Source organism: Gallinula chloropus, assembly GCF_964237585.1.
Source record: "Gallinula chloropus genome assembly, chromosome: 1".
Lineage (NCBI taxonomy): Eukaryota > Metazoa > Chordata > Aves > Gruiformes > Rallidae > Gallinula > Gallinula chloropus.
This window is the reverse complement of record NC_140085.1, coordinates 13,456,609-13,472,029: the sequence shown is the minus strand read 5'-3', so window position 1 is coordinate 13,472,029 and position 15,421 is coordinate 13,456,609. Positions and strand designations below refer to the sequence as shown.

At 42.3% G+C, this 15,421-nt stretch overlaps 1 protein-coding gene across 1 annotated transcript in view; it reads left to right on the top strand.

The window, feature by feature from the left end:
• PTPN12 (protein tyrosine phosphatase non-receptor type 12) overlaps positions 1–5,535 on the top strand; it is a 74,125-nt gene extending 68,590 nt beyond the window's left edge. The window contains exons 14-18 of the mRNA XM_084279124.1: positions 1,007–1,084; positions 2,437–2,525; positions 3,388–3,418; positions 4,688–4,804; positions 5,408–5,535. Coding sequence (XP_084135250.1) covers positions 1,007–1,084; positions 2,437–2,525; positions 3,388–3,418; positions 4,688–4,804; positions 5,408–5,469 — 377 coding nt within the window. The 3' untranslated portion in view covers positions 5,470–5,535. The remainder of the gene's footprint in view (positions 1–1,006; positions 1,085–2,436; positions 2,526–3,387; positions 3,419–4,687; positions 4,805–5,407) is intronic.
• The last annotated feature ends 9,886 nt before the right edge of the window (positions 5,536–15,421 follow it).

Below are 15,421 nucleotides of genomic sequence, written 5' to 3'. Positions count from 1 at the left end.
TGTGTAGTACACTCCTGAGGTGAGAGGGAACAGCCTGTGTTACTGACAACAGTGGTAGCCATCTCTGCTGGCTCTTCTTCACCCTTCTGGCTAGGAAGCCTTGTGCTAGACTGGTTAGCTAGTTTATATTGGCAGTGTGCGAGCCAGCCTGCGTGAGCCCCAAGATGGACTTGGGAAGCCAAACCAAGACTTGAGGCTTTAGGGAAATAGTTAACGTGGAGCTTCCCTACAGCTTGCTGTCACAGACCTGAAAAGCAACCTTGCCTGATGTCCTTGCAGCATGCAACCTAGCTGTGCTCTACTGACTTTGGAAGTACATGTGGTGAGAGCCATGTAAGAAAAAATAACAATTGCTGCTCATCACTAGTAAGTGGCTGTCTTCAGCACAGCTGAATCGCTCATACATATGTTCAACACGCTTCTTACCAGTGTTTGGGAGCTCTGCCAGTGGTTCAGTTGGGAGCACCAACTGTGTAGAGTTACCGGTACCTGCAGAAGAGTTCAAGAAACCAGTGTGTTGTAATGAGCTTGCAGTGGCTGCAAATAGATATGTAATGAACTGCAATTAGATTGCAATAAGTACTGTGGTTACAGTCGTGGGCAAGTTACTTGTTTGAGAATCAAATATCACTCCAGTGCAGCCTGTTAATTCTGCTCATATTCTTGTGCTGAAAGAATGAAGGAAAAAATACTCATTGTAGTTGCTGAGCCTTTCTTCTCCAAATGATTAGACTGAAAATATATTCTGCTTTTCTTTCTTCCATCCCATACAAACTGGTTCTTAACTCCTTAATGTGAAGATAGTGCTGTTAGCATGGAATTGCTCCTAAGGCATTAGCATGATAAAACAAAATGGTTTGTAACTTTTACAGTGATATTTTTCCTTTTGCTTGAAATTTCATACCAAGTTTAGGGTGATCTCACAAAAAAAATCTGACTCTAAAAATCTGGGAAGAAAACTGAAGTGTGTGTATTTTAACTTACCTAAATGTCATCTTTGATTTAGATGCTGATGCTAGTGAAGATTCCTCTCCCCCGCTCCCAGAAAGAACACCAGAATCATTTGTATTAGCAAGTGAACAGAGTGAGTTTTTAATCTTTTGTGATAACTGGGGATAAAATGTGGAATGCATTTCAGGATTGTGTTTGAGAGCCTCTGCTTTTTGGTTAATTGTAGCGTTGGAGTGAACTGTAAAGCGGAATGAAATCTCAGCCTGTGTAACGGCTTACAGCGAGGTTTGATGCTCACAAGCCTTCAGCACAGGCAAATTATTCCTTGTTTCCTGACTAAGCACGCTGGTACATGATATTTAAGTACATCAGAGACTTCAATATTGATTTTAGTGGAGCTTGTTTTCAATCTGAAGGGTATGGAAATTAGATGCAGTGGGGAAATTGCTACAGCTAGGGGATTCCCCAGCTATTTCAGGTAGTTTCCTACTGCTCCCAGGCAAGGAACAGGAAAACACATGAACTGTGCTTATCTGATTCTCCTTTCCCTGGCAAAGGAAAGATGATGACATTTTTATACTGCTCTGTGTGTAGCGAACAAGCCCAGTTCATTTAAGTTCAACATCGTTTATTCTTTGCATGTATCCAAAGGGCAACTGAAAGAGAAAACTGACACTGGCAAGTGATGTGCTTATATATTTATATTTCATTCATCAAGCTAATAATGGCAGAATAAAAAAAAAATAAATTAAATTATGTATTAGGTGGTTGTGTGTCTTCCAAAAAGCCTAGTGTGGTGTAGTCATTTACTGAGGCTTTTGTTTGGTGAGTCTTTGAAAGATGTTTGGGCAGTAGTTAATATAGATATTTTCAGCATAAAAACATTGAAGTTTTGTACATCTGTCCCTCGAGCATCATAAGCATAGGTAGTTCAGAATCAAAATGATCCTTTCTTTGGATATTATGGACTTGCATCCCTTCTATGAGAACACAGGGAACAAAGCTGCTTTTTTTTTCTTTTTCCCCCCTAACCTCCACCCCTCCCTCCAAAGCAGAAAATTATATTTGGGACTGGAATCATTAAGCCCATTTAAATTCTGATTGTGTTTCTGCATGATGTCAGTGAAGGACGGGTATAGCTGTCCTGACTTGTGTTTTCTTTACTAAGTAAAGAAACAGATCTTTCAGATCTGTGTTTGCATGGTTGGTATAACAACATTTAACAAACATTACTGAAAAAGCAGCTGATTGTCTGGTTAGGAACCTCCAAATGAAGGAAATGAATGTCCATAATGCAACCCCTGCGGTCCTGTGTTTTGAATTGTGGAGTCTTCCCTTAACTTGAAATCTCTTCATGTAAAGAAAGATTCATATCTATAGAAGAGTTCAACTTCTAAAAGTTGGCTTATAACCTATTTCTAATACTGTGTTGTAATGCCACACCATGGAGATAACTCAAGTGTGCTGTGATTGGATTTTTCCTAGGCACACCCTTGCCGAAGCCAGCTAAGGCTGCACAGCCTGAGTGGAGCATATTGCGCGATCAGCATCTCCCTGAGCAAACAGGCTCTGCAGTAAGTACAGGAGATGAGTCTGTACCCATCAGTCATGTCTGGTTTGGTTGGGAGCTACAACAAACTAAAATATGTGCTGGTGAAAGGTTACAGCTGTTGAGCATGTACAACTAGCCAGTTTTTCCTCTTCCTGAGCCACTGAATGTTAAGATCATGTTTTTTAAGCTGTATGCTTTAAGAACATGTTTTCTTTCCAGAAATACTCTCTGGTTTTCTAAGATCAGCCATAATTCTAAAGGTCATCCTTAATGTACCTTAAATTATGGTTCTAGGAGGGTAAATATGCTGTTTTTCTGGAGCTTGCTGTCTGCCATTAATCAATCATAGCCTAATTCAAGCTGGGGGAGAATTGAAATTTTTCCTTGTATCCATATTTATTTTAAACCCTTTTCTGTCCATCAGATTTTACATTTTACATCAGGCTCAAAGTCATTCAGCATAAACAGCTGGCAAAACTTGAAAAGCATGTAAATCCTCTTTGTATTTGTGCCTTTTGTCATACACCCCCAATAGGCTTTACAGCCACCTCTACACCCCACCTAAAAGTCTGACACAAAAAGTTAGATGTGAATTTCCAAGGGCTGTAAATTTAGTATGAGAACACAACTAGCTAATTTTGCAACTAATTGGTAATGTGACCATTTAAATTCTTTATTAAATAATGGTCTAATAGTAAATTCTTTACTACCTACTGTAGCTGTTTTTTGTCAGTGTTATAGCAACTCAGAAATGTAGAAGCAAGTGGATATTTCCATGAGTGTTGTGTATTTTTAGAGATGTTTTCATAATCTTAGATTTATGACATTCTTTTCGTATTTTGGAAGCATTTTATAAAATTATTTTAAATATTTCTCATTAACAGGGTTTGAAAAAAGCTTCACCTGTACTACCTGGTAAGTGATGGAAAAGGTTTTTTTAAAATTTTTTTATTATCAAAAGAAATGTTATTTTCACACTTGTTAATCTCTTCACTAACTCCTTAAGAGTAGAAAGCTCAAGTAACTGAACCATTTGAACTGATTAAAGTGTTTTGGGAATATTTTTTGTTAGAACATTAGAAAATAATCAGGGAGAATTTTTTTTTCTGGAAATGCACAATTATTTCATGATCTAACTGTGACATAAATGTACACATATGATTACCTTGAAAGCTACTTCTGACCCACAGTTCTTCTAATTTAATTGGCAAACCTCTAAAAATTACATCAATCTTGCCACAAGCACACCTCTAAATATGCTTTTCCTATTGAATAAAAATTCTGTCTGAACTTGGCCTCTGCTCTGAGGGTGTGTAAATATATTGCCAAAACACTGGCTGTTCTGACAAGGCTGCCTGTTTTTAAAGCTTCAAAGGTTTTCTGAGGAAGCAAGTTACAAGTCTGATTTGACAATTAATATTAAACTTGGGTATGCTAAAATAATGAGGCCACCAAAAATGCTGAATTTGACACAATGATGATAGTTTTCCAGCTTTATTAGGACCTTCCCATGCTATTGCAATAGAAATTGTAGAAATTGGTGAATTAATTTCTTTAATTTGGTAACAAGAGGAGGAGTATGTTCAGCTCTGAGTAGTCTATGTTTATTTATGTACATGTATGCATGTTGCATAGTTATCAAAGCCTTCCAAAAAGGCTTTGGTGAGAAGTGTAGTCTTTCAGCCCGTGTTTAACTTTGCAGCAACCTGTTTCCACTCTAAGCCTTTTATTTAAATTTATTATTTAAAATAAATTAGTTCTCAGAAGTATTATATATCTGCTAATAGGATAGTTATACAAGTAATGCAACAAAGTTACTTATGTTGTCTTAAGCACCATCAGTTTAGAAAGAACAGGAAGAGATGCATTTATATTGATGTTTTTAATGGTACTGTGAGCTCTTGCTAAAAATAGGTGATACATGGGATTTGAAATATTCATACAAACTTTAAAAAAGAATCTGTATTTTTCAAATGGGAATGTGTTGCTGTCATTGGACATCTGCTTTATAAACAGCCTTGAAGTATGTTTTTGAAAAAAATGAGATGTTGGCTTTTAAGTCTTTATTTTTGCCAAGAATATTTGCTGCAAGTTGTATTCTGGGCTGAGCTGTACTTAAAAACAGTGTTCATGCAGTGCTGACTAAATGGATGTTACAGTAACGGGGTTGGGGGTGTTTTCCAGATCGCCCTGAAAGAAGCAACAGAACCCCGACTGACGCTTTACCTCAGATTTCTTTTCCTGGTTCCACTGATACAAGAGGTCAAATTTCAGAATATCCTGCAGAAGTAACAGACATTGGTAATTATCATTAATTCAAAATATAATCACTAGATAATTTAAACAGAAGATTCATTAATAGCACTAACGTGGATAGTTGCTACAGCTGTCTCCCTCCAACTTGCTGAGGTGCAGAGCCCAGGCAAAGCAATAAGCCTGCCTTGAGTCTTTAGCACTGCTGAAAGAGCTTGTCCCAGAATGAGTGATTCTGTTGTTCTCTGCTTTGTGTTTTAGAATGTATACACCAGAGAAGCAGTCAAAATGGGGTATCACTGCTGTAGAGCACTGAACTTTCAGAAATAGTACCTGACAAAACTTCCTTAGTACACAGAGAAGGAAACAATCAGTGAATGATGACAAAGGCTGTAGTGCTGTATTTACTGAGTACTTTCCCAGTGAGGGTTAAACAGTGAACCGTAATTATATGCAGATTCTTCATGTTTGTTTTTCCAATGGCCATGCTGCCTTTAGACTCCTAATGCTGTCCAGTTGTTTTCTAGCCCTGAGACTAAACCTCTTCCCTCAGAGCTGGAGTGGTCTTACAGTGATCTTCTGACTGCTGCCAACACTTGTGAGACTGAGTCGTGTCCCCTGGGGCAACAATTAAATCATTTCTTTCCTTAGGTTTTGGAAACCGCTGTGGAAAGCCCCGAGGACCAAGAGAGCCACCTTCAGAATGGACATGATCTGAGAACCAATGGACATGCTATCAATAAATTATACTGGAAAACTCAAGTGCCACTGAGAACTAGACAAATACTATTCCACTCTTTTGGGGGGCGACTAACACAGAGCAGAGTAGATCTAACTACCAAATGGTACACTCTTACTGTACATCCCACGCAAAACCTTAAACGTTGTTCACAGCAGTGGATTCCAGTATTACAACTTAACTTTTTGCTGGGGCCATCTACCTGCCTTATTACACTTAGGAGAAAGTATTACATATGATTTATTTTGTAACTTCAAGTATTATTGCCTTAATGTCTTTTAACCCTGTTACACGCTGCTTGTAGACATATGTTAATATAGTAATACTTTTGACAGATTGTGTTTATGGACTACTTTTTGCTAACGTTTGATTACCATGTATGCATTATTTTGTATATGTACAGGGCAAGTAAGTATATAATTTGATAAAGTTGCAATCATAAAATATTAACAGAAGATGTAAGAAATCTCTGCATGATCTAAATTTTTGTGTACCTTATTTGTAAATTATTTGCCCTGAAGTTTTAGAAAATAGTTTCTGGGGTTTTTTACAAAACTTGCTGGACACACACAGCCAGAATTGCAGGTTAGCAGAGATAAAGATTGTAATACATTTTGTAAATTGTAAGCAAAAGGTTATTTTTATATTATATACTGTTAAAATCGTCGGACCTAATTTGTTCTGGTTTTCATCTAGTCATGGAGATTCAGTAAGTGCCTTGGAACAGTATTGAATTCTCTTAGCCTGTGTATGTTACTTCAGTGTTTTGAGTTCATCTGGAATTAGATTATCAAAAATATTTGTACGTTTCTAGTATATTTGACCTGCCAGTAAAAAAGAAACCGTTCTACATAATCAACACTCCTTAGTTGTCATTTGAATGTTTCATCAGCTGCGATCTCCAGAGCATTCGTCTCTCTTGTTTCTGTATGATAGGGGTCTGTGGTTTTAATATGGCGTGGTTCTAATTTGGGAAAACCAGAACACACTGGTAAAAGGACTGTTTAAATACCACTGTCTTCTCTTACAAATGGTAAATACCATTTTTGTTGTTCAGCAACTGTGTATGTAAGAAAGCAACTTATATGAAGGTTCACATAGAGCCCTTGCAGCTACACTGTATCTTGGCAATATACAATGTCAAGAGTTAATCCTTATAAGGATTCCTTACTTAAACTTTTTCTGTAATACAATCTTTAAATTAAAGAAGTCAAAATCTCACGATGGGTGTGTTTACTCTCAGGGACAAAAACACATTCAGGAGCAAGCTGAAATAGAGGGAAGGCAGGCAGTCTGGCTTGGCGTGGAGATCTCACCTTGAACAAAATAATGACCCTCAGGACATTATTTTTAGGAACTTCTTTAAAAGTTCTCACTAGCAGTAATGCCAGAGAAGTAAGAGAATGTTTAGAGGAAACCCCTTTATTTCAGATATAAAATGCTCTGTTAACCTGAACCTGAGACAGAGAGACATCAGGTCTAATTTGCTACTTGTCCCTTTAGGGCCTCTCTGCTGACAGAGAGCTAATGCCCACACAGCAGCACTGCTGCACCTTCCAACTTGCAGTCGCTGTCCTTGACTGCAGGTTAGTGATGGTGCCTTCGGTACCGTGACAGACTGCAGAGCGGGGAGCTGGTTCAGAGAGCCGTACGCATATCAATACTTACCTTCCCTTGCAATTATTCATTGAATAATCAATAGTTCCATGAGATATGCCACTTAGGATGGCCTGTATCAACTCGATTCCTGCTTTGCAAACACTTGAGATAGCTGGAATGCCTTGCATTTGGCAGAATACAGTTGGCCCAAACTGCTCCCCTTGCCCTGGGCTGAAGACCATTAGCTCAGACTTCCCACTCCTACCGACCTCCAGTCACTTCGTGATGCGCGACAGGTTGTCACTGCACTGTGCAGCCCAGGTCAGTGTGACTTTGAAACAAGTGTTGAATAGGAAGTTTCCACATGTGTTTGGGATGTACTTTTCAAGGATTGCTCCCATGTTTATCTACCAAGAAAAGAAAGGACTCTGCAGATTGCATATTTTCCATTTTGTGTTTGACTTTCACTTAGGGCAAAGGGTGACAGCAATCTGTACTACATAGAGGCCATCTGGTAATGTTTAGAATCATACAACCTCCAAGATCATCTAGTCCAACCATCCCCCTACCACCTATATTACTCACTAAACTATGTCCCTAAGTACCTCATCCAGCCTTTCCTGGAACACCCTGAGGGATGGGCAACCTGTTCCAATGCCCAACCACTCTTTTTGAGAAGAAATTTCTCCGCAATTCTAACCTGACCTCCCCTGCCACAGCTTGCAGCCGTTCCATCTTGTCCTATTGCTAGTTAAAGTACACCCAGGTTTATATTTTTCCCTTAAATGTGCATGGATTTGGAAAGTATTCCTGACAGAGTTCATCACAGAAAGTTCTTGGCTTTTCTTTGCTTTAGTGAAAAGAAACTGTGCTTGCCCTGTATGGATTTATGTGTATCCTTTGACAGTCACATTTTACAACTCTCTGTTGCCTGCGTACCTTCACCTGAGCTTGATGTTTTCAGGTATTTTGTTTCAGGAAACTGACAGTTTAAATTACAAGCCAGCCTTGTCCCACATCATTGCTTTCTGTATCCACACTTGTGGGTGGCACAGAGTTAGGTGTGGGGTTTGGTGCTGTGTGCTGGATAGTTTCACATCACTGAAACACTGTCCAGTCTTAACCAGGACCCACCTTTGCTGTGACTTATTTTGGATTTAATCTCAAGGGGGTTCTGATATTACATTGGTTTGTATAGGGTCACTGAATGCAGATCTAGTACCTGATGCAGATGGTAACGGAGACAGTTTACATATATTTGAAATCAGTCACGGGTGGTCTTTGCTTTTGTCTACCTCCAGTCCTCCATGTTATTTTTATCTGAAAGCTGTCTTCAGCTTCAGTTTCTCAAGAGTTGCTTTCTCAGGCATCCAGTTGACTTGGTCACTGTAGCAAAGGACCAGTGACACAACCCAGCCACTTGTAATAATAACGGCAGCATTGGCTTGTTTGTTCCTTCAGTGTTTTTCTAACATGCCATTTATTAAATTGCCTAAATGTACTAATATTGAACAACTCCTGGAGTAAATTATCATGTCAAGAGAAGAGTGAGTTCCCCGTCCTTTTGAAATGTCAGTTCTCTAGTCTCAGAAGAAAGGTGACCTCTGCCAACACCGCGGCTCATCTGTTACACAGCATAGTTCAGGCTTTGTATCAGTTTGGCAGGTAGCTTTCTGCTTGGTGCTTAGAGCATTGCTTCACTATTGCTATTTCTTATTTATCCCTTAGGAATGCCTGCTATGTTTACATGGGATTTCCCTTAAAGAAGTTGCTAACTTGGGAAGGGTGTGCAGCAGTGAAAAACCTCTGGTGTATTTCGAACCCTGGGATTGGGTTTTTTGGAGACACAGTTCTTTCTGGCAGAATGAACGCAGATCAAGTGCAAGGCCATGACTGGGCAGCGTGATCATCCCACACTGCTGGAGATGCTGCTTGTAACTGTAGTTCATACTGTTGTTAAACAGTCTTCTGGCAATTGAACACTTAAATGTTTGCATTTGAGTCTTAAGCTCCGTGTTCCAGGTTGTAATTCCCACTGTGTCACAGAGCACTTGGTATGAAGTGGTGAGTTATGCTTTTCTGTACAGTAAGTACAAATTCCATGTTTCTAAGGGAGCAATGTCACCTCTGCTGGTTTATTTCAAGGTCACTTGCCACAGTAACAGATGTCATCTGTTTCCCTGTGCTTGTCACGTACTTGGTAGCACCGTGTGGTGGGCGAGAAGCGGTTCCTCTGGGGTTACTTGCTGGATGTGGAAGGAGAGCTGTACGGCAGCTAACGCCACTTTCGTCAGGGTTGAGAAGAGCTGGGCAATGAGGAGGAGCATCCATCTGCTCCTCAGTGTGCCTGAGGATTGAGGAGATGGCTGTGAGGAGGGTGGATGTGAGAGCTGAGATTGAGGAAGCTTGGTGTAGCCTGGAGGCATCTGGGACTCTTTGGCCTGGTGCCAGACAGACCACCCACAATCCAGCGGCAGCCATTCATAATTTACTCAACTCCCAATTAAGGCATCTGCTTAATGTAACGCGGTTAAGATGTCAGAGCAGTTACGATTTTTGAAGCAAGAGAATGACCTGGGAAAAGACTGTGAGTGGCATCCAGGGAAAACACCAATATAAACATTGCTCGTTGTTATTCGCAGTCTGAAAACGCTCCTTCCGCTGCTCGTTCACAGAAGAAAGGAGAGCTAAGCCTCAGGCTCCTGGCTGGAAGGAGGGGATGGATCCTCAGCATCCAGCCAGGTGGTAGCTAACCCTTGGACCGTACAGAGCAGTGCTGGCAGACCAGGTTTCTCCAGGTCTGATGTGGTAGTTCAGCTGAGTTAAGAAAAGCTTGCAAACACTGGCAAGGACATCTGAAGGTACAATGACCCTGGCATAAAGGCTGCTTTGTTATTTTCTGTCAGTGCTGATTTGTACTTACAGCAGGGGAATAAAAGAAGAAAGCTCTCTGACAATGTAATTTGAGTTTAGTGAGTGCCTGCCTTGCTGCCTTGCAGAGCGGCGGCGGGAACGGGCTTACGTGTCGCAGAGGCGGTGGGAGCAGCAGTAAGGGTGGAAGAGGAAGAGTATCGCTGGGATCTTGTCCGTGTAGCTGGATGACACTCCTGAGTGGGAAGGCCAGAAAGCCAGGACCGCTGCCTGGGAGGTGTGTCCAGGGGATGCACAGTGGGTACTAAAGAGCAGCTTTAACCTTAACATACAAACCAGTTGGAACAAGTCACAGTAAGAAGTTATGAATACAAATGAGCTGGCTGCAGACTACAGCACCTTACTTGAAACTGGTGAACTCCAGTTTTAACACAGACTATTTCCATGGTGAGCATTACCCAGAGGGAAACCACTGTCTTACAGCAGTAATAAAGGCACAGCTGTAACTGGGCTTAATGGCTGTTTTGTGGCAGGGTTTTTCAGCCTGACTGGGTTTGCCTGGATGGTTGAGTAGCTGCGTATTTACACCAAAACATTGAACTGAAAGAATTTTCTTCCTCTTCTCCTGTAACAGAATCATCAAATGTGTTAGGTTGGAAGGGACCTTTAAAGGTCACCTAGTCCCAGCCCCGTTTGCTGGTCAGTAAACCAAACTGGAACCAACCATACAGTGCCTGACTGACCACTAACTCGATTTACTTACCCTGTCTGTTAACAGGAGCTTATGAACCAAAGTGGCTTCGTAAGTGGCGGAGAGTCAGAGATGGAGTTCGTGTGGCTGCTGCCTGGCAGCTCATGGGCCTCCTCCAAGAGCTGTCCCCAGCCTGAGCTGATTCTTCCATGGATGCTCCCTGCTCTGTCCTTCCCACCCTCTCTCTTCACTCAGTGTTTTCTTCTAATTCACTTGTTTTCTAGCTACCATGAGAACAGTACCTTTTTTCCCAATATTTATCTGGTATTTCGTTGGGCCAGATTTTGTTTTGCCCAAATCTTGCATCTGTGTTTGTGTGCTCTCTTCTTTTTAGCTGCCTTGGTACTGCCTCTGGGGCCAGGTTAGTGACTCCTGTGTAGGCAGATGCAATGTGTGAGAATGCACCAAACTCAAATGTGCTTTTTCCTGCTCAAATCTTAATTTACAGACTTTCCCATAAACAGTCCCGTGTGGGGTTCTTCCTGCTGTGGGCCCCATAGGATAGGTCACTAGGTCATAACTGCTCTGGGAACAGGGCTCAGAATTTTGGGGGATGGATGTTCAGATCATTGTGAGAACACAGCGTATTCTACACATGATATAACATCAAGTCATCAGAGAAATGCTATGGAACAAGCTAAACAGAAGGTTGACATCCTACATCTTAACACCATTCATTTTTATTAATTCTTCCCCGACCATTCTTTCTCACTCACGCAGCTCCAAACTGGAGAGAGCAGAGACAGCCAGCTCCCACACAGAGTTTCAGTACACAGTGTGTAAATGCCTAAAATGATTGTGCAGTGAGTGAGTTTCTATCTTCATGGTTTTCCAGGGCATATGATTATCTGCTCTGGGTGATCCTGCTCTGCCGGGGAAGGTTGGACCAGAGGATCTCCAGAGGTCCCTGCCAACCCCTACAAATCTGTGAACCTGTGAGTTGAAACAGCTGCTGCAGGAGTTACGCTGTGTGGGCTAGAGAACAGGGCTAGATGCAAAGGGCCCATTAAAGTAGGACACAACGTGGCTTGGGCAAGCCGGTGCAATGTACCGAGTGGCCTCCTGGAGCTCTCAGCGTGTTTAAAGCCTGCTAAGACAGTTGGGAGGTCTGCAGAGTGACTAGTAACAGCCTTAGTAACTCCAGTAATAGCCTCTCTCTCTCTGACCTGACTATTTCAATGCATGCACTTAATCACAGGATGGGCTTGCTGAGTGCTGGGCCATCAGCTAGTGATACAAAATACTGTTTGCTCTGCTGCAACACTGAGGTATCCCCAGTCACACTGGAGATCCCTACCAAACGCTGAACTTCATCTCTAAGACTGGACGTGACAAAAGCTTGGTATTTGCAGTCTTAGAACAGTGAGTAAATAAAATCTTGTTTGTCTGCGTGCTCAAATCTCACAGTCTGAACTTCTGAGGGAAACAGCCTTTCCTTGAAGCGACTTAGCTGAAAGCATCTTCTGTTTTGATCTCTTAGGCCGCTGCTGCTCTAACAGTTGATTTCTTTAACCACTTGACTCTTGCCTCTGGGAACGCAGTGTGTCTGTATGAAGAACTTACTGTGGTGAAGCCAAGGCAAGAAATGAGTTTTGCATTTTGGCTGAAATCCTGCAAACAGCTGCATGAGTAACTTATGTGAGTTAATGGCCTTGGTGAGCTCAATGAGGCCATTCATCCACAGCGTTAAGTCTGCAGTTTGGGGCTCTCCTCTGGAGCGCTTCACTCTTCCACAGCGTGGCTGAGCTCCATGGTTCAGGTAGAGAGGTGGAAGTTCCCTTTCACATCTACAGTCCCTACTTGGATCCACAAGTCTTAGTGTGGACGATCACAAGCAGGTAAGAAAATAGATCTTTTGAGTAGGTGGGGAGTTTGACTGTGAAGTCAAAGAGGAGCTGGAGTCGGTGCAAAGAGGATCCCACCATTAAAACATGGAGTGCCAAAGCATGTGCTGAGCTTTCCTGCTTATCAGTTCTGCTCACTCTTCAGCAGCAGATGTCTGTCTGGAGTGTGGTTCCACTCCAGTACATACTCCACCAGACATCTCTGACCTAATTCCATAGGTCAAACCCCCCAGGTTTATGAACCTCGGTGTTTTTACATCTTTAGCTACATGTGTTTACATGTTTATTATCTCTCTCACTGTTTTAATGTTTTTTAGGGTAAGTATTTGTTGTTCAAGTCAGCCTAGAGAGGTTGGCAGGAGGAGGACACAAACTTTTTGAGGAAACATGCAAGCTCCCTGGTGTCCCTTGGTAGTAGCTTCTCTCCTTTTACTTGCTGCATCTTCCAAATAGTTTCATGACTCACTGCATATCCCTTATGGTGAATATTTAACTATGATATCACGTACGTGTTTTATCAGCACTGCCCAGCATGCTGCTCTCTTCAGGGTTTCACTCTTACGTGCCCTGAGCACGATTATTTTGTGCAAAAGAAGGAAGGTTGGGCCAGGTGCAGCCTAATTCCACACGTGACTCTGATACCTGAACACCACTGAACGCACAGTGAAAGGCTGGCAGTTCTGCTAGAAATTGCTGAAGTGGCTTCCGAGCAGTTATGTCATTGGACACAATGAAACACTCAAGTAGCTGTTGCTGTGACCTCCAGTGAGGTATCTCAGGCTGCATTTCCCATTGAGGTGAACCAACCATACCACCAGGCTTTTGTGCAGAAGCGCTTGTATGCTGGGTTTTAGAAAAGTTAATTAAAAAACTGTCTCTCAACTCCGGTCACAAGATCTGTGGGGAGTAATTTGTGAGCATTTCAGAAGTGAAGCGAGTTGCTTGGGTAGAGAACGTGATCCAAAACATGTTCATACCGTGCCGCGGTCTCTGCTTGGTGTGTGGTAAGAAGTGAGTGTGGCGGAAGAACAAGGAGGAGCACGTAGCTCAAGAGCAGAGAGGTGGGGAGAGCTGAAGAGTAGGAGAGTACAAGGAGGAAACTGTCTTTGCCTGTGGGCAAATAAAAGGGCACCCGTGAACTTGTTCAGCAGGTTCCCAGTTTTGTAAGCTCCTGGAAGGGCAGAAGAGGTGTGGCTGGGTAGCAGGAATGCAGCACAAGGAAGACACTTCTAATAAACAAATTGGTGAGGTTTGAGTTTCTACAAAATGTGCCATTGTGCACCAACCTTTTTGCTTTTGCCTGATAATACCCTGGGAAACATTACTCAGGGTGGGAGAAAAATTGGTGAGGGGACCTAAACTGACCCTTGAAACACCTCAGGGTGGGTGGGAGAGGTATGGAAATAAGAACAAGTCTGGAAAGCAATCTGCTGTCATGTGCAGATTTAGAGACACCCAAACAGTGGCACTTTAGGATACCATTGTCATGTAATGTAAAGATATTTATTGGAATGCCTCCTGATGGGTAATCCATGGTAAGAAGGAAGCAATGCAAGTAATTGTTTTGATAATGTGAATCGACCTTTATTAGACTTTACAACTAGTGGGACAACCAACGGTTCCAAAAAGTGTTGCTGAGCAACTTTTCCCTTCTGTGTCCTCAGGCAGCAAATCGATACACGTTTAATGATCCTGGAAAGAACACTCAAATGTTGTTATAATTTTTAAAAATTGAAAGAATTTGGGCCTTTTCTGGACTGTAGGCACCTGCCAGATGAAACCAGAATGGCTACATGAGCCAGAAAGGTGTCTCCTGCAGATCTTTTGGATCAATCCACAAGACCCAGCTGCTCTCCCACCAGAGGGGTCTGGCTCCTGGAGGGGTAGCTCTTCTCTTGGGCCTGTCTGCAGCCCCCAGCTCACCTGGAAAGGATTTTGGAAGGGACCAGCATTTGTCACTAAGCTGAATGTTCCGGCAGGTAAGGGCTCCTCTCCTCACCACTTCTGCAGCACATGACATGCTCTAGGGACCTCCTTGTAGCTCATCAAACACATAGGTGCTCTGACAGACCACATCGTGTGCCTACCTAAATTTATATCTAAAACAATGAAACAATCCCCTGCTGTGGTAGAGACCAAAATATACCTATCAGTAAGACCTAGAGAGAGGACACCAGCGTAGTGACTTCTTGTATGCTCCTTACACAATTCAGAAGGCTGCCTGGAGTTGCTTTTCATCTCAATGCTATGATGTAGATGTATCAAGCAAGACTTCAATATCTCTTCTTTCAGTGATAAGGATCCATTTTGCATGTGAAAGGTTTTTCCATCTGCTCCTCTCTCTCCCTCCCCATTATCTCCACGCATCAGAAGTGACCAGCACAAGGGAGCTCTCTTAAAGCAGCCTCTGGGCTAGAGTCTGTGGTGAGATGACAAATCCTTTCTAGCTACACATTTACTGGAATTTGGGACTATCCATCACGTACACTCAGCATTCCTGCCTCTCAGACAGGGCAAGACCATACAAGTAACAGTGTACGGCACAGCTGGGGTTTCACGCAAGCGGGCTGAGAGGAGCCAGGCTATCGCCCGTGTTCAAGCCAGTGATCCAAGGCTGACAGGAATGCGATAAGACTTACACTGATGTTACTCATTCCATCACACATGGATGCCAAAGCCCTTAACTGCCACCCAGTACATGTATTTTAACATTTTTTGAGTGACCTTATTTATCACAAATATGCTCTAATGAGAAGTCAGCCCAGTACCTGTTGGCTAAACCAAGCCTGCAGTCTCTGTGAGATGCTTTCCTATTTCCATGGTCTAGAAACTTCAGGTACAATTATCTTCCAGTTCTGTTG